General features: G+C 40.9%; 1 protein-coding gene and 1 long non-coding RNA gene across 2 annotated transcripts in view; one reads left to right on the top strand and one right to left on the bottom strand.

Moving 5' to 3' along the window:
• The window catches only part of MICAL2 (microtubule associated monooxygenase, calponin and LIM domain containing 2), a 229,848-nt gene that overhangs the window by 196,984 nt on the left and 13,355 nt on the right, over window positions 1-19,509 (top strand). Inside the window, exons 33-34 of the mRNA XM_070473390.1 lie at window positions 2,791-2,883; window positions 5,764-5,857. Of these exons, the coding sequence (XP_070329491.1) occupies window positions 2,791-2,883; window positions 5,764-5,857 (187 nt within the window). The remainder of the gene's footprint in view (window positions 1-2,790; window positions 2,884-5,763; window positions 5,858-19,509) is intronic.
• On the bottom strand, window positions 46-10,263 carry LOC110144839 (uncharacterized). The gene is made up of 2 exons (XR_002315980.2): window positions 9,926-10,263; window positions 46-410 (listed from the first exon to the last, which is right to left on the bottom strand). It is a non-coding gene; the product is annotated as an uncharacterized lncRNA (long non-coding RNA).

The following is a 19,509-nucleotide window of genomic DNA, read 5'->3' on the forward strand; positions in this document are numbered from 1 at the left end:
TCCCCGGGGGAAGCACAGCTTCATTTAAGAAGCACTAGAGGCAGATTGCATGGAAAATGTTATGTTTATTCTAATCAGAAATGCGAAATGAACCATGCAGTTGCATCGAGACTCTGAGGATCCCCACTGACTAGCTGAGCGCCGGCAGAGGGACAGCCGTTCTTCTCTTTGCTTAACGAACATTGGTTTATGGAGCCCCCTTTAAACGACTCCTGTATGGATTTAAAACCACAAATGTCGCTGTATGTCTTTAAACGCATCTGTGTGTCACGTATGTGGAGACATGCATCCCGTGACCAAATGCTCCATTGTCTCCTTTACGTACTGGGGCCGGCCCGCATGTGCCTCCTGGGCGGACAGACAAGCAGTTCAATGCTGTGGCCGTGTTTACCCTTTGGAGCAGTGAGGATCTGAGGAGAAAGAGAGAGAAGCAAGTTTATTTACTGAACTCAACTTTTCTGTAGCTGGCACTAGGAGCTCTGGCGTCATCTCACGTCACTTAGCGGCTCCACTCCCCACGGCGCAGCTTGGAGCAAGTCAGGAGGGGACTGGGACATGTGTGTGTGGGGGGGAGAGAAGATGGGGGGGGAGGGAGAGAAAGGGGAGAGAATGGGAAAAGACAATACTGAGAGATTTCTAATTTCTGACTGTGGGCGTGTCTGATTAGTTTGGCACTCAACACAAATGAATTCTCTGTGTTGATTTCTAGGGTTTCCCTACGGGCCCTCTCACCCCCTTGAGTGACCCTAAGTTAATTCTGTGTTCAAATGAGGCAGAGACCCCAGCATCAACCATCTTGACACTCATGGCAACCAAAAGAATGGAGTGGTCCAAAGCTCTCAAAATAGCAAGACCATGATAACCTAGGGCAAGCCTTCCAAATAGCTCTGTTGTCTTCCTTGTGACCCAGAACAGAGCTGATCATCATATAAGGCTGCAGTGTGGTATAGCTGGGCTTCCCAGGTAGCGCCTTGGTAAAGAATCTGCCTGCCAATGCAGGAGATATGGGTTTGATCCCTGGGTCAAGAAGGTCCCCTGAAATAGGAAATGACAATCCACTCTCAGTATTTTTGCCTAAGAAATTCCATGAACAGAGGAGCCTGGCAGGCTATGGTCCATGGCGTTGCAAAGAGTCAGATATGACTGAGAAGGCATGTATGTGGTAAAGCTTGCTGGTGCTTCTGGCTTCTGACATGGCCCATTCTTCAGGAAGGGAAGCTGGCAAAACGGGTCCTTCTTTACCACTTCTCAGAGCTCACACTGAAGGAATGGAAGGAGTGTTTTCCCCTCTGGTTTTTTAGTCTATTTTGTCCCATACAGATATGTCCCCAACCACATGGCATAGAGCCCATGTCAGCTCCGGTGAACCTTTACACAGGAAACTGGTGTGTGTGTGTTAGTTGCTCAGTCGTGTCTGACACTTTGCGACCTATGGACTGTAGCCTGCCAGGCTCCTTGTTCATGGAATTCTTCAGGCAAGAATACTGAGTGGGTTGCCATGCTCTTCTCCAGGTCAGGAAACTGGAGACAAAATAAATACCCTCACCTCTTTGCTCTGCACCCCTCCCCTTAAATTAATGCCTGAATCTGACAGGTGGGGACAGGCAGCTTGTCTTCAGCCCTGCCAGATTTCTCTCTTTCTCTGTCCTTTATCTTTTTCTTCCTTAGCCTCTTTCCTTTCCTTTCTGTATCATCACCACCATCACTGAGGACGTAAGAAGTGTGCCTGGTACTTCGTAAGGTTATATGAGTGTTTGTTGATATATCATCCTTTTTCTCTATATTGTCATCTTAATAAAAGACAGTACAAGACTTTCTTTATCCATCTAGGTTCTGCTTTGCTGACTCTTGATAAAGGAGTTGGGCTTTGGCAACTTTGCTGTCGTAAAGTGCTGAAATGGTATGAGGCTGTCAAGGCATCCTTGCTGAAATTGTTTGAATGGTCTTAATTTAGGGTGAAAGTCTGATATTTCTATAAAACAGAGACGCTTGATGTACCTGCACTGTATTGGGCATGGGAAAGACAGAATAAACTAGATGGAAATATGGACACTTGGATTCAGGTTACCTGGGCTTAGCTACTGGTGCTTCCAATTCCTGATTGTGTCATCTTGAGTAAGTTATTTAACTTCTCTGAGTTCTGATTTCCTTGTCTATTAAAAAAAAACCATAATTTGAAGAATAAATAAGATGATATTTGTGAAGTAATCAGTATAGTGTCTGGCACATAGCACTCAGTACTTGCTGGCATTTATTATGTAGATTAGTATAATGAGAGCTTAAGAGATATTTGCTAAATAGGGGACTGACTCTCCACAGAGATTGAGTTAGCCAATCTCTGGACAACAACTACCAGTGATTTCCACCATGCCCCTCTCCACCCCAGCCTTCTAAGAAAGGTCCCGGCCACTTAAGTAGGGGTTTCCTCATCCAAATGGCCTGGAACCTTTGCAGTGGTTGATAGTCAATCTAGAAGTTGTCCTAGACTCGTCATGAAGACCTGGATCAAGTTTTGTAAATGCCTCAGTTCTGAGTGTTCTGTATTCTACTAGCCCAGGCACACAGAGAACCCGGTGCTATTAATGATTTATTTGTACAAAGTGAAGTAGGGAAGGAAAGCAATCTTCTGCCTTGATAGAGAACATTTCTATCATTGCAGAAAGCTCTGTTGGACATCATTGTTCTAGAAGTTAAGCAGTGGTTTGGTTGGAGAAGAGAGAGTCTGTGACAGTATTTTGTAAGTTTCAACTCCATTTTTCTTAGACATAGTTTTCTTTTTGTTTTTTGTAGGAGAGGAAGACACTCAGAAGAAGGAGGAAGCTGGAAAAAGCAACAAAACAATTGGTTAAGCAAGAAGAATTGAAAAGACTTCATAAAGCTCAGGTCAGAAAACAAACGAGTGAGTGGGTCTGGGCTGCTGGGGATCTGGGTCTGGAAGCCATTTGGAAATCTGTATTGAACTGGAGAAGCTGAGCTGGGAAAAGGTCAGTCTGTCTTCTCGAAGCACCAGGCTTGTGGCTGTTCTGAAGGCTGTGGTTCAGTCCCTGGTGGGGCTCTGGGGCCAGAGAGCCCAGGTGTTGAGTTGGCCCATTCCCAGCTGCCTTTCCATCTGCAGGCGTGTGTCCTACAAAGTGAGCTGGAATGGCAGCCAACACATGGCCTTGGAGACCATCCCAGGCCCTGACTGCCACACGCAGTGGCCTTCGTCTTGTCCTCTGTGAGGATACAACCTCTAGAATTTCTGACAGTGTCTTTGCTGAACTGACAGCTCTTGGGGCTGTCTCTGTTCCAAGGTTAGTTGAACACATAAGCATCTACCATTCTGCTGTAGACTTCCTGGCCTAATTGTTTACTGCAAACATTTTTGCTCAAGTTGATCTACCCACCTGCAAAATGAAGCAGAAAGTCAAGGCACTTCCCCTGTCCCTGAGGACCCCAAACCTAGCCTTGAAGAGTAGTTGAGTTTTTGGACAAAGGGACCTAAAATGACCACTTGTGTTAATGCAGTGTACCCTTACATCCCCTTCTTCAGTAACTCACTTTATCCAGTTGTGTAGTCCAATAAGTTGTTTCTGACAAGAAGGAGTCACTAAATCTAACCTTCTTTACTCTTCTCAGTGGCTGACTCAGGAGCCACCCTCTTCACCTAGCAGTTGGGGAAAATTAAATTCCCTCTGTCCATCCTCACCTTCTGAAACAGGCTTTCTTGAAACATTTCAACTTTTCCATCTGAGAACAAGATATCTTTATGAAATGGATTGGCAAACTCAACAATTTCTTCTTCTTATATTGGGTTGACCGAAAAGTTCATTTGGGTTTTTCCATAACATCTCATGGAAAAACATCCATGAAATGTTATGGAAAAACCCCAACAGATTTTTTGCCAACCTGATATTTCTACTCCAGACAGTAGACAGTGATAACAGAAGAATCACAGTAGCCTTTTGCGTCCTAATCTGCTAGCAGCATCCATACCCGCCCTGTATAATCTTTGAGATTTTTGTTTCTAAAGAATGACGACTGCATCAATCAGCTTGAGCTGCCATGATGACATACCACAGGCTGGGCAGCTTAAACCACAGAAATTTATTCTTTCACAGCTCTAGAGGCTGGATGTCCAAGATCAAGGTGTCTCCAGTGTTGGTTTCCGGTGAGGACTCTCTTCCTGGCTTGCAGACAGCTGCCTTCTTGCTGTGTCTTCACATGGCCTTTTCGTGTGTGTGCATTCAGAGCAAGAGAAAGAAAGAATTCTGGTATCTTTTCCTCTGCATGTAAGGACACCAGTCCTGTTGGATTAGGGCCTACTGCTATGACCTCATTTAACCTCACCTACCTCCGTAAAGGCCAAACAGTCACTTTAGGGGTTCGGACATCAATAGATGAATTTAGTGTGGGGTGGAAACTGCTCAGTCCATAGCAATTACATAGCCATAATTACAAAGCAATCAGTCATAAAGTCATTTAAATGTTTCCCTTCCTTTAGCAATGCTATACTCTACCAGCGGAAGACAGATCTATAAAGATACCATCGTTTTTAAAAAAGAGACAGAGAGGAAGAAAGCATAAAATTACAAGTAGTTTTAGTTAGAATTCCCATCTATTTCAGATTTTATGTTTGGGATTTAAACACTCTCAGCTAAGACAAGAAGCCAGGTGGCTGCTGAGTCCCTGCCCCTACCCTTGCTCAGGCCTCTTCACAGATTAGAGGTGCCTCAGCAATTGTAATTTGACTCCAGGGGAGACTTAGAACAAGGCCGAGTTAAGGAGGAAGAGGAGTGAGACAGAGCTAGGAGAAAGTAGGGAAGGAAGGACACACAGCTTATACCTGCCCAAACAGCTGCCACTTCCTTGAAGGTGCCTGGTGCAAAGTCTGTTCTGCCAAGAGATGTGCCTTGTGGCAGCATGTGATTAAAAGCAGAGAAAACTGATGGGATGAACAAAATGTATATAGGAAAGGGATTTTTTCCCCCTTAGTTTTCCTTCCTAATACACACAAGAGAGAAATAGCTAGTGGGGAAACCAAACATGTAAATACAAAGCCCATCATGACCCCAAGCCTTGATAGGTACCTACAGTAGTCTAAGGAGGATATGCCTTAATGAAATAAACATCTCTGTCTTGTCTTAGTAACTGCTAGCAACAAGCCACAGTACACTTCCGCAGCCAGTAAAAAGCCCAATGGTGCAATGAAATAATAGGTTGCCAATTTGTAGCTCAGGACAGGGGCAGGGCAGGCTGCAAAAGGAACACCCAGCCTTAGGAGTTGGCTCCCATCTCCTGTTCCAATGTCGTGGGAGGTATCTGCTGGTTCTTCTTAGGAAAATGGAATGTGAGCATGCTCTGTGTTTGTCTCCGGAGATCCTGTCCAACTCTGAATATGGCCGGTAGCTCCAGCAGCTGTGCCATGACCATGGTCAGAGGCCGAGGCTCCGAGGAGTCCAGCAGCCACAAGGCTGCCCACCCAAGCCAGCAGCCTCTGCCTGACAGCATGTCTATATGATTGGCCTGGTCCAAAGGGACTGACTCCTTGGAGTCAGATTGAGCTTACACACAGACTCCTTGCTTTACGTTTTCATATTAAAGAAGAGAAATATCAAATTCCAGTTGTTTGGGGAATTCAGAGATTCTTACCCAGTTTACTAAAGAGCTGGCAACACAAGAGAAAGGGCTTCTTCCTCTTGGAAAGTAGGTGGCAGAACTGTCTCTCTTGTTTGACTCTGCATGTTGCAAGTTCCTGCATGACACACAATCCTGGCATTGCAGGCCATCCAGAGGCAGTTGGAGGAGGTGGAGGAGCGGCAGAGGGCTTCCGAGATCCAGGGCGTGAGGCTGGAGAAGGCGCTGAGAGGAGAAGCAGGTAGGCATCACTGTGGGCGCATCCAGTGCAGTGAGCTCAGGCCTGGGACTGTGGTCTGAGAAGAGTGCTGGTCTAACGATCCAGGCAAAGCAGTGAGGCCTTGTCACCCACTGCAGAACTCTCAACGCTGGCCTTGGTGCTCAATCTGCAGCCGCTTCCCACTTGCAAAATCAAACTGGTCATCCAGTTTGAAATTCCCAGGACATCAGTTGGCCTGTGAGCCTTGGGTTTCTGGTCTGTCCAGTCTCTCTGCTGCTATTTTCTTGCAATTCAGGGAATAAGATAAATTCAGGAGAAATAGTTGAGTGTTTCAAGCAATGTTGGTAGAGATTCAAAGCTGGACTTGGAGTCAAAGTCCTGATTTCTGCCTTTACCACCTGTTTCTCCCTTTATCAGCTGTAAGGCCTTGGATCACTCATGTTCTAAACCTTTATGAACTTTTGTTTTCTGTTATTAAATGTGGATAATAGTGGTTTCCTATCTTATGGAGCTAAGATAAAGATTAAAGAAGAAATTTTATATATATATACATATATATATATACACACACACACACACACACACACATATATATGTATAGTACTGTGTTCGTCACTCAGTCATGTTCAACTCTTTGCAACCCCATGGACTGTAGCCCACCAAGCTCCTCTGTCCATGGAATTCTCCAGGCAAGAGTACTGGAGTGGGTTGCCATTCCCTTCTCCTTGGAATCTTCCCCAATCAGCACATTGCCTGGCACAAGGGCAAGCAATAAATGATATCTATTCTACTGATAGCTTCAGATTCTTAGATGCAAACAGAATTCATCTGGTGAAGGCTTGCCTTATGTTAGACATGGAGACAATGTTTCTATAACGATAAACACAGTTTCTGACTTTGAGAAGTGTGTGGTCCATTGAGGGACACAGACGTAAATAAACAAACCATAGTATAGAGGGATGAGGGTTGTGGTGGGAACAAGCGTTAGGGAAGAATGAGGACAGAATCATGGGGTTCCTAACTGATCTCAATGGGGGTGGGGGGGAGGGGAGGTCAGTCAGGCTAATCACCTGGAAGGGATGATCTGTTAAGACAGGAACCAGAAGAGGAACAGGAGGTGACCAGGGAGGCGAGCAGACTGTTCTGGCAGAGGGAACATCACTTGCAAAGGCCAAACATGAAATGCTTTAATGAATGAGGAGCCGGCAGAGGGTTTTGGGTGAGGGATAAAACTGGAAGAAATCTATGTGTTTTTGGAAACCATCCAGCAGTGTGTGGCTAATCAATTGGACTTAGTGGTGGGCATTGTCTCATTTTTATTTAATTGAATTTTATTACAGTGTTGTGTTAGTTTCAAGTATACAGCAAAGTGATTCAGTTACATACACACACACACACACACACATATATGTATGAAAGTGTTTGTCGCTCAGTTGTGTCCAACTCTTTGCGACCCCATGGACTGTAGCCCACCAGGCTCCTCTGTCCATGGGATTCTCCAGGCAAGAATAGTGGAGTGGTTTGCCATTCCCTTCTCCAAGGGACCTTCCTGACCCATGGATCGAACCCTTGCCTCTTATGTCTTCTGCACTGGAAAATGGGTTGTTTACCTTCTAAGTCACCAGAGAAGCCCCCATTTATATGTGTGAACACATCCATATACTTGAAGGCATTGTCTCTTTAATTTTCTGATGTGATATCTTTAGCCTTCTGTAGCTTGAAAATAAAGCATGAAAAAGCAGATACTGAAAAACATATATTTCTGTGTGCACTCGTGTAAACAATGTAGAGAAAGGTTAGGACTTTAATTCTCTTAAAAAGTTAGCAGATACAAACTCAGATTTTGTGAGACCTGAAGTTGGGGGCTACTCCCAGAGCCTTACAAAGGCGCATCCACTTGAGAGGTCCTATGATTTCAGCTTCAGTAGCTGCATGGTTAGTGTTTCTCTGGCGATGTCAGGGTCTGAGTTACTTTTACCCCTCTGTGCCTCAGTCTGTGTCTACAAAGTGGGAGTGACAATTGTACCTGTTACTCAGATTTATGTTGAAGACCAGCCAAAACAATGTATATGGAAGCCCTGAGACAGTGCCTGGCATGGGAGAGAGATGATTAATAAATATTTGTTTCTTTTCTTACAATACTCTGTGCATTTCCTTACAATGAGAACCCAAATCTACCCACTGGAAGTAGGGTTTTTGACAATAATGATAACTGTTTGTCACTACTTGGAGTGAGGGTCACAGCCTGCCTCTACAGCTGTTGTCAGGGCTTTCGATACAATGAAATCTTTGGTCATATTCCCAATCAAGAAGGCTCGGCACTTGTCTTTCGGAATCTGCTGACTTCACTGAGAGACCTAGAACTGAAAAGGATAAACCAGCAAAGCTAGGACATGTTTTGGTTTGCTGTGGAGGCAGTATGGCATGGTGGGGTAGGCATCAAAGAGCCCCGTGTTCAAATTCTGTTCCACTGCATTTAGGCTGTGTGATTTTAGGAGAATCACTTAACCTCTCTGGCCTCAGGTTCCTTGGAGTAAAAAATGGGGCTAATAATCCTCACATTACTAGATCATTTTGAGAATTAAGGGCATTGGTGTGCCAAGAGTCTCCCAAGAGTTCCCACCACATTGTAGGCATTCAATAAATGGCTACCCGATATTACTTTATGAAATATTATTAAATATCCTGCACTTTTAAAAGAATTGAGTCTCTGATCTTTATTGCTTGAAATTTAAAGTCTAGAAACCAAATTTGTAAAGCTCCTGAAAAATCTCCCTCACTGTAAAGAAAGGCTATTTTGAGTTATCAGCTAAAGAAACTCAGCCAGCTTACGGTGTTTTCAAAGGTAGTATTTCCCCAGCCAGAAGATGGATTCTGTTCATTCCCTTTATATCCTTGGTAATTTAATTTCCCTGTTAAGTTTATGGGCCTTTTTCTCCTTGATTGTCCTTGTGTGGGTGACAGATGCAGATCAACAAGGAGCAGGAGACTGAAAGAGTCAAGTCACACCGGCCCCAGAGGAACCCAAGCAGGAGATGAACAAACGAGGCATCGAAATTAATACACTCCAACTTGTAATAACATTTGTGCAATAATATTCCTGTGCAGTTTAATATTCCACTCAGCCCCTTTAAGAGATTGCCCTGGTGCTTAATGAATGACCGATGCTTATTAGGTTAAGTTGTATTTGAGCTGGCCTGGGCTGCTCTGGTTCAACTGATTGAATGGGAATTATTTAATAGGTATTATTAGGATAATTAGAAAATAATCACAGTTAGACAATAATATTGAACTATAAAGGTTGTGAATAACCAAATTTAGAGACAGGCCTGAAAACATGAGTTGTCTGCGACAGTTATGCAAGTCTCCTCCGATAGGGATGTGCACCAGTCTGAATGGGTCTTTTGTTCCTAGGAGTTATTCATTAGGCGGGCATTGAATTAGAGGAACATGCGGGGGTGCAGGACAGAGGGCAATGATGGCTGATGAGCAAAATGAGCCTTTGATGAGCTTCTAATTGTCGTGACAACAATTCCTGCTTTCTCTTTTTCCAACAGTCAGAAATAAGCTCTCCCACCCCCAGGAAGGGTTTTTCCCCATTTTGTCAAGGCAAGGGAAACAAAGAAAAACAAAAATCCACCCCAGATAACAAGTCATTATGTTCTGTAAGGTGTGTTTGTGAGTGTGTTTGTATGTGTGTGTGAGAAGTCCTTCACGGAGGGAATGGATTGTCCTGATGGTTTTAGCTGCCCAGAGTAAAGGACCACGATATGCAATGACCTGATTGCCCTGAGCCTCACTCTCTGTGAGGAGGTCAAGTTGAGCTTTGCAGCTGCTTAGACTCTTCTTGGTCAAATGCTATTACATACTGGTTTCTTGATTGTCAACGTGGTGGTCAGTGTTATGTGCAAGGTGATAGAACACCCCAGTTTAGCAGGAGACCACCATTCAAATTTAGGCGAAGTAAATAACAGAATCTGTGCTTTCTTTCAGTACCTGGAAACAGGTAAAATCTGGTGAAAACTAAGATCAGGAGTGTATAGGAATTTTTCCTCCCCAATAGCTTTACCAGCTTTGAGGAAGGCTTACCAGTTGGTTGCCTGCGTTGAGCTTCTTGTTTCTCTTTCCTTAGAGTCAGATGGCTTTTCCTTCACACAGAGAAGGGGTTTACACAGAAGTAGCAGGCTGGCTGAGGCTGCCAGCAGGTGGCAGCAGGAGCATACATGACAAGAAAAATTGCAGTGACCTTTAGGGTGGAAGAGGGAAGTAGTTTGGCTTCCACTCTGTGGTTTTTATCTTGATTGCCACTGAGGAACAGAAGGAATAATTATTTCTTGGATAATGAAACAGCAAGGTGTCCTGCAAAGAACACAGATAGTAAATTCAGACACTCCTGATTTCGAATCTTGATGCCATTCATGGCAAAGATTCTGAAGCTGGTAGCTAAGCAACCAAGGAATTTGGATGGGTTTGCCACGCTCTATGTGCTGAAAGTAAACAGTGAGATTCAGTGCAGCAGAGCAAGCGAGTTTTTACTCGCAGCACAGCAAATGACAAGAGCGGCAGCATGGTACAAGTTGCCCTGTATCCAAGTGCTGGGATGTGGTCTGAGAGACCCAGATGGCAGCGGCACACACAGTGGATTGTACCCCAGCAGAGGAACTCAGCAGCGTCTATAGCAAGCAGTCAACAAGCCAGCCCCTTTCCCAGGAAGCAAGTAATCTACTTGACTGGTTGCAGGAGTGGCCCAGGATCATAGGATGGTTAGTCCTTGCTGTTTGGCATACTCAGCGAAGACATGCAGGAATGCTCAAGATTTACAGCAGACTGCCTCTCTCAACAAATGCCAGTAATCCATTTATTATGTAGTCACCTCTATTTCCAGCCTCAGTAGCTACCTAGTCAAGCAGTGGCCTTATTACAGAGATGGACCCAGTGAGGGCCAGACTAAGGTTCTCTTCTTGAAGAAGCTTTGGGTCATCTCTCCATTGTATGGATCCTGGGGTCATTGAGTTATGTGTTTCAGAGTTATGTGCTCTAGGCAATTGCTTTACACAAAAAAATTGCCCATGACAGCAGTAAGTCTATGTTTTATATCACAAGTTATTAATAGTACATATAAATATATAATCAAATACAATGTTTCAGGAGATAATTTTAACTTTGCTACTTATAAAAGACTGATATTTTTTATTCTCCTTTTATTCTCCTCATTTTCTAGTGCTTCTTATGACCCATAAAATTAATTTTGCATCCCTCAATTTTAAAAAACACTGTTACAGTGATTTTACCTGAAAAAAAAAATTTTTGTTTTAATTAAATACCCAAGTGACTGCCTCCGCCAAGAATACAGAATGAGGTTCTTAAAATGTATGGAGCAGGAGAATGGTGGAATATATACTATAAAGCCCATTAACTACACAAGACACTTTTGAAGATGTTGCTAGACTTTTAAGTGAGAGAATTCTCTCAGGGCCAAGAAAGAGGGGAAAGAAGAAACATCTGCTAAAACCTATGAGTTCCAGGAAGAAAGCAAACACAGAAACAGAAATCCAGGGTTGCCTCAAGTCTGACAAAAAGTAGAGGAGCTAACCTTGGGATTCCCATGTTAAGCCAGGTCTCTAGAACTCTAAGACCAATTGTAGATTCTGTATCAGAGACCATGCTTCAGGTTAGGCTCTCAGGATTCAGACAGACTAAATTCAGTAAACTATGAGCTTATAATAATAATTTTTAAAATCACCCAAAACACAAAAAAGTGAGCCACTCAGAATGAGATTCAAGCCAAATCAACAAATTACCTACAGACAAAATTCTAGCAAATATGCTTTAAGCAGAAAAAAAAAAAGATAAGCCTAAGAGGTTGATCTGAAATATTCAAGAAGAAATGGTGAATGCAAAAAAAGAATAAACACGTAAGTAAAACATTGTCAATATAAAATAGCATGGGTTTTGTTTTTTTTTTTTTTTCAAAGATAGAACTAAAATACTGGACTAAAATGAACATAAGTTGGGAGTTGAATGATTAGAAGTAAAGCATTCCAGGGTCCTTATGTTGTTTAAAAGGAAACTAAAATATTTATTAAGGTTAGACTTTGTTAGAATATTTAAAAATTAATGAATTGATGCTTTTGAACTGTGGTGTTAGAGAAGACTCTTGAGAGTCCCCCTGGACTGCAAGGAGATCCAACCAGTCCATCCTAAAGGAGATCAGTCCTGGGTGTTAATTGTAAATATTGATGTTGAAGCTGAAACTCCAATACTTTGGCCACCTGATGCAAAGAACCGACTCATTGGAAAAGACCCTGATGCTGGGAAAGATTGAAGGCAGGAGGAGAAGTAGACGACAGAGAATGAGATGGTTGGATTGCATCACTGACTCAGTGGACATGAATTTGAGTAAACTCCGGGAATTGGTGATGGACTGGGAGGCCTGGTGTGCTGCAGTCCATGGGGTCGCAAAGAGTCAGACATGACTGAGCAACTGAACTGAGCTGAGAATATTTTAAAATGCCTATTTAAATTTTAACTATAATTATGAAAAGAATAGGAAAAAATGTATAACTTCAAATCAACTAGGGGAAACAGGGAGAAGAAATAAGAAAAAATAATCAACCAAACCAAACCCCCAATTCAATTCTAAACAGAAATTTTAAAGCATTTTTAAAAAGATAGAAAGCACAAAGATGATAGAAAACAAGTCTAAATATCTCAATAATTGTAGTGAAAGTTAATGATCAAAACAATAACCATTTATATGCTATTTAGTAGACATGTACAAAGCATAAATAAGTGAAAAGTTTAAAAAAAAATGGCAAGTATATACTAGCTAAATAAAACAAATAAAGCTAGCATAAATTCATCAAACCCATGTCTCTTATATCTCCTGTAATGGCAGGCAGGTTCTTTACCACTAGTGCCTCCTGGGAAGCCCAGATAATTAGCATTTAGTAACAAAACTATGATTAGCAATAAACAGGATCACTACATAATTTTAAAATGACCAACTCACCAAGAAGATTATGACAGTTTAAAATGTTGGGCCTATAGCAGCCTCAAAATATATAAAACAAAAAATGACAAGACTTCAGGGAGAAATTTCTATTATCATGGCAGGAGGAGTAAAAACTATGAAAGTGAAGTCGCTCAGTCATGTCCAACGCTTTGGGACCCTGTGGACTGTAGCCCACCAGGCTCCTCTGTCCATGGGATTTTCCAGGCAAGACTGGAGTGGGTTGCCATTTCCTTCTCCAAGGGATCTTCCTGACCCGGGGATCGAACCCGGGCCTCCCGCATTGTAGGCAGACGCTTTACCGTCTGAGCCACCAGGGTTTTACTATATCTCTCCATTAATAAGAGTCAAACAGACAAAACATTACTATAAGTTTGAACACTGCAGTTAATAACTTTAATAAAGAAAGAAAGAAAGTAAAGTCATTCAGTCGTGGCTGATTCTTTGTGACCCCATGGAGTGTAGCCCACCAGGCTCCTCCATCCATGGAATTTTTTAGGCATAGGTATAAAACCCTGCACTCCCAAATTAGAGGATGTGTGTTCTTTTCAAGTTGACATGATGATTTATAAAAATTGACCATGTTGGTTCATAAAGTAAATCTCAGAGAATCTATATTATAAGGCCACATTCTATACTACAATGTAACTAACTTAGTAATCAATAACCAAAGGGTATTTTTTTTAAACCATGCATTTGGAAAGTAAAACTATACATTTCTTCTGGGTCAAAAAAATTATAAAGGTATTTTAAAAGATACTTTGAAATTTTAAATATAGTAAATATGAAAGGGAAAACAATAGATCAAAACTCATGGGATGCAGTGCAAATGGTTCTTAGAGGTATCGCCTTAAATAGTTTTATTAGAAAAGAAGAAGGGCTTAAATCAATGAGCTAAGTGTCCAACTTCACTTAGAAAATGAAGAACAAAATAAACCTAAAGAAAGAAGATAATAAATATATGAACAAATGTAAATGAAATAGAGAATAAAGATAAAATAGGGTCAAATAAGCCAAATGTTTGTTCATTGAAAAAGTCAAAAGACTAAAGGCAGTCCTCTTAAATTGATTTTTTTAAATAAAAGAGAAGAAATAAATAATGAGTGAAAGAAACAGACATAACCATAGGTATAAAAAAGATTCAAAAAGATAAAAGAATATAATGAACATTTAATTCAATTCATTTTAAAATTTGACATTCTAAGGGTGACTTAGCAATCCTCATATTAACAAATTAAAGAGAAAACCATATGATTTTTCAATAGAAGAAGAAAATATAATTTAACAAAGTTCAACATTCATTTAGGATAAAACCTTTCAGCAAAAAAAGAACTTTTTATTTTGCCTTCTTGAAGCTTAAATTTTTTTGTATTATATAAGTTTCAGTGTACAGCATGACAATTTGATGTCTGTATACACTAGAGAGTGGTCACCTCCACAAATCTAGTCATCATACAGTTGACCCCCTTTTACCCATTTCATCTACCCTCTACTCCTTCCTTTCAGGTAATCACTGCTCTGATCTCTGTATCTATGACTTTGTTTTTGTTTTATTTTGTTTGTTCAGTTTTGTTTTTTGGATTCCACACATGAATGAAATCCTATGGTACTCATTTTTCTCTGTGTGACTTCTCATAGCATAGTAACTTCAAGATCCATTCGTGTTGTCAAATGACAGGATTTCACTGTTCTTTAATGGCTAATATTTTGTATATATACCACATTTTAAAAATCCATTCATCATTTAATGGACACAGGTTGTTTCTACATCTTGCTATTGTAAATAATGCTGCAGTGAACATAGGCTTCATATATCTTTTCAAACTGGTGTTTTTGTGCCCTTAGAAGTGAAATTGCTGAGTCACAACTTTCTGAATTTGAAACATATCTTCCAAAACCCTGTAGCAAACAGCATTGTTTAATTGTTTAAACAGCAATGTTTAAAATATTAGAAGCATTTCTTTTAAAATCAGTAATAGACGAGGATGCTTGCTATCACCTCTTCTATTCAATATTGCACAGGAGACATAGCCAGTACAGTAAGACAAGGATAAAATAGCACAAGGTTTGGAAAGGAAGAAACAAATTTTTGTCATTTCCAGATGATAGAATTAACCACATAGAAACCCAAAAGAATGTACAGATAATTTTTTTTAAATAATAAGAGTCAGTCTATACCATGTGATTGGAAAAAAGATCAAAATAGAAAAATCAATTGCATTTCCATATCTCAGCATTGGTTTCTAGAAAATGAAATAACAAAGAAGATATCACTTACATTAGCATAAAAACACAATGTGCCTAGGAATAAATCTAAGAAAAAATATGCACATCCTTTATGGAGCCAATTTTAATACTTCACTGAAAGCAATCAACACACCCAAATATAATCTCACATATATGAAAACTTGATATAAGCCAGCAGTAGCATTGCAGTTCACAGGAGATAAGTGATTCTGGGACAGCTGGCTTTCCATACAGGAAAAAAATGAAGTTGAACCTTATCTTAAACCATATAATCAATGTCATAAAAATTAAAGACTTTAATTTGAAATGTTAAGAATCTCTTAGACCTCAAGTTGGTAGTCTATAGACATCATAAAGGAAAGGAAAAAATAAGCCACTAATTTGAAAAACAAATTTGCAACAAATATAACCAGAAAAGGAAACCTACTAATTTGGAAAATACATGTGTAATAAATATAACAAATATCCAGTATTCCAGAATATGTAAAATGCTTACAAATCAATAAGAGATAAACAACTCCATATAAAAATAGGTGAATGGTATAAATATACATTTCACAAAAGAATAGTAATAGTTTTAGTCATTCAGTTGTGTCCAACTCTTTGTGACCCCTCTGACTGTAGCCTGCCAGGGTCCTCTGTCCATGGGATTCTCCAGCAAGGATACTGAAGTGGGTTGATATTCCCTTCTCCAGAGGATCTTTCCAATCCAGGGATCGAACCCAGGTCTCCTGCATTGCAGGCAGATTGTTTACCATCTCTGCCACCAGGGAAGTCCTAGGTCTCACAGAAGAATCGTCATTAGTAATTAGGAAAATGCAAATTTATACTGCAGTGTGAGCTAAACTATTAAATTTTCAAAAACTTATAAAATCTGATAATACTAAGTATTTGGCAAGGGTGAGGAACAAAGGGAGCTTTTATTCAATGTTAGTGGGCGTATAAACAGCCACAAAACTTTGGAAAACAATTTGACTTTATGCTGAAAAGCTGAACATTTGCATACCTACTACTCAAGAATTTCATTCCTAATTATATATTCCAGAGAAACTCATACCCACATTAACCAGAAGATATATACAACAATGTTCACAGTAGCAAACTACTACCAACAACCTAGCTATCCATTAACAGAAAAATGGATAAACTGTAGTACAGTTAACTGTGGCACATACAAATGAATATTATAAATACAGCAGTGAAAATGAGCAGCATAGAGGCATTTTAGAAACATAGAGAAAGAATTTAAAATAAGCAAGTTGTAGAAGACTACATATATTATATCATTTCAGTAAAATTCAAAAGCAAGAAAACTTCATTTATGGTGACTAGATTTGTAGCTAAAAGCAAAACAAAAACAAAAAGCTGTTTAATAAAGGAAGGGCTAGAGTTTATGGTTTTCAGCTGCAGTCCTTGACTCCCAGAATGAAATCATGACCTACTTTCCCAGTGTCCAGTTTTTGTCAAGACTGAATCAGACCAGACCCCCAGTGGATTACCACTATCGTGTGTAAGAAGCTGTGGGAAATCAAGTACCCAGAGTGCTGGGTACAGGAGGCCTGGCTAGAGATGAAATGAAATAAGTCCACGGGTGTGCACAGGTGCTAAGAGCTGACCAGAGGCCAGAGAGCCAGAGGCACAGGCTGAAACCTGCCATCTGAGGGAGATGCTTGCCCACTGCTACCAAGGATTCTAGCTGTGATTACTCTAATGCCCTTTCATGCTCCAGATCATCACTGAGGATGTCAAGGGCATTGACAGAATTGCAGGGAAAACCAAAGTAGAACTTCTCATAGATTCTAAGGAGGTGGGAAATCACATCTAAAGACTTAGATAGTTGTGAATCAGAGAGCAACACAAGACCAACTTGGAAAAACCACATACCAATACACAGAGGAGCATTCAGCATTACCAACGAAAGGAAATGGTTAAAAAGCCATGACTTTAAAGAATAGATTGTTCATTTAGTCTGTTATTCTCCACTGAGAAAAAAGTTCTGGACGTTAAGTGCTAATCCCTCTATTGTGAGCAGGGACTAAATGCTGTCAGGCTAGGTGATTTAAACTCAGTTGTGTATATGTTTGGGGTGGGGGGCGGAGCATTGAATTTCAGTAGGGAGTGACAAAATTTGCTTTGTTTTTTTGAGAGCTCGCTAGGGACAAGAGGGACAATTTATATGATCCCATTAGTAAAAAGTTGTTTTATGTTGAGTTTTGATAACTTTAATTGCCTAACAAGAGGATCCTTGCATTTTGTCTAGGAGAGAGTGTGTTACGAGGGCATAGGAACAGAGGAAGAACCGGTCCAAGATGACCACAGCAGGGGTGGCAGTGAGGGTGAGGTAGCCGGGCTGTTCTCGTCATAGCCAGAGGCTGCTCGCCTTCAGGTTGCACCATTCTAGCTGCATCCTGGTTCCCAGATGCCAGTCACCTCTCTGTCCTGGAAGGGTTTCCAGTTCCCCAGCAGCCGTGAGACCAGCTGGAGGTGTGGCTGAGCTCACAGACTGTGTAGGCAGTCTCTGGGCTTCCTCCCAAGCAAGTGCTGATGATCTAGCCATATGATCTTTCTGTTTACGTGGAGACAAAATTATACATATTATTATTTAAGTGCTTTTATTAATCTCAAGGGAAGTTACTTGACAAAGTTTGGCCGTAGGTAATCAAGTCAGGGATTACACTCTAGCTGAGTTTTAGAGAGATACAGCAAATAGTCCATGCAGAAACATAGAACTAGATGCTGGAAGAAGCAACAGCACAGTAGTAATAATGTTTCGATTTACTGAGTGTTTACTATGTACCAAGCACCGTGGTCAACATCTTACATGCATTTTGTCATTTCACCCCCATAACCCATTATGAGACAGAGACTATGATCACTGCATTTCTCTCTCTCTCTCTTTTTTTTTTTTTTGGCTGCATAAGCAGCATGTGGGCTCTTAGTTCCCCAATCTTAGATCAAACCCATGACCCCTGCAGTGGCAGTCTTAACCACTGGACTGCCAGGGAAGTCCCCACCCCCATTTTTTAAGGGAGGAGACTAAGGCAGAAAGAGGTGAGGTTACTTGACCAAGGTCACATATTGTAAGTGGGACAGACAGGTCTGATCAATCTCAAAGCCCACTCCCTCTGCCTCTTCACTCTACTACATCTGCAGTGAGGAGCAATGCTCCTCGAGACTTCATTAGGACCTACAGGGAAGCTCTCTGGTGGGTGGCAGTGAGGTGATGTAAATCTCAGTGCATTGTTTGGGTTGAGAGCAAGGCAAGCCTGGGCCAGGCACCTGCACCCAGTGCTTTGGGAAAGCAGATTCCCTAGAAATCTGCACTTGATTCTATGTTCAAAGATCCCCGAAAGTAATTTTGACTACTGAGGAAAGGAAGAGTCTAAAAATAAACTGTAGGCTATAAAATTGCAAATTATTCCACTCAAGAAAGTAAATTAAATTGATTGATTCAGTTCAATCTGTGTTTTTTGAATACAGCATCAGTAGAAATCAATGAGGCTGCACAACTCTCACATTTTAGAAAGACACACAAGAAAGACTGAAGAAGGGAAATGGAATGCAGTATAATAGTCTGGATTGAACCTGTAAGTGAGTGTAGCAAAGAGGCTGGATCTGAAAATCAACAACAAAATACTCTCAAGACAGCAGAACAGTGCTGTTTCTTTTGGATTGAGAACAAGGCAAGGATAGCCCCAGAGCTGAGACAGATGGTTTAATGTTACATGACTGGGGAGAGGCAAGGTTTTCTACTCTCAGCTTTTCTGTTTTCTTAATCAAGGAAAATGGCCCTCAATCTAGAAATGTTAAACAAATATCTAGATGAGGAAATTAAACCTGGATAGGTGAGAGAAATGGGAGAGCGAGGAATTCAGGTTTCTCAGCCGTGGTGAAAGATGATACGTTCACAATAGAGTATGTCTTCGATATGACCTTACTCAATCAGAATTTGCTTATTGACCGAGTTAACCCCCCAGTGTTGAAATAACTTGCAGAAATGACCCCAGTCTTTGAAAACTCAGGAAAAATTCCAGAACCAAAAGACTAGAAATGGGTATATTTTCTAGTTTTATATGAGAAAGAAACATGAGTTCTGATCTTTGTCAAAATTCTAGAAAGAATTATTAAAGAAACTGTGGATATTTAGACAGAAATAATAATAGACAGAAATTTAGGAACCACTGCCATTTACTTACATGCTGTGGAAAACAAATGTCATTTCCTCTTCTGGGTGGTATTTTGAGATTTGTCATGCCAATGGACACAGCAGGCTTTGTGAAGCTTGATTTTGGAAAATTGTCTTGTTATTAAGGTTTTTTATAAGATCCTAGTGGACAAGGTATAGAAATGGGGGCTGGATGATGCTAGTTGGGTGCCATGCATTTAAAATTTGTAGAATAGTCTTGCCCAAAGG

The sequence above is a fragment of the Odocoileus virginianus genome, chromosome 10 (assembly GCF_023699985.2).
Source record: "Odocoileus virginianus isolate 20LAN1187 ecotype Illinois chromosome 10, Ovbor_1.2, whole genome shotgun sequence".
Lineage (NCBI taxonomy): Eukaryota > Metazoa > Chordata > Mammalia > Artiodactyla > Cervidae > Odocoileus > Odocoileus virginianus.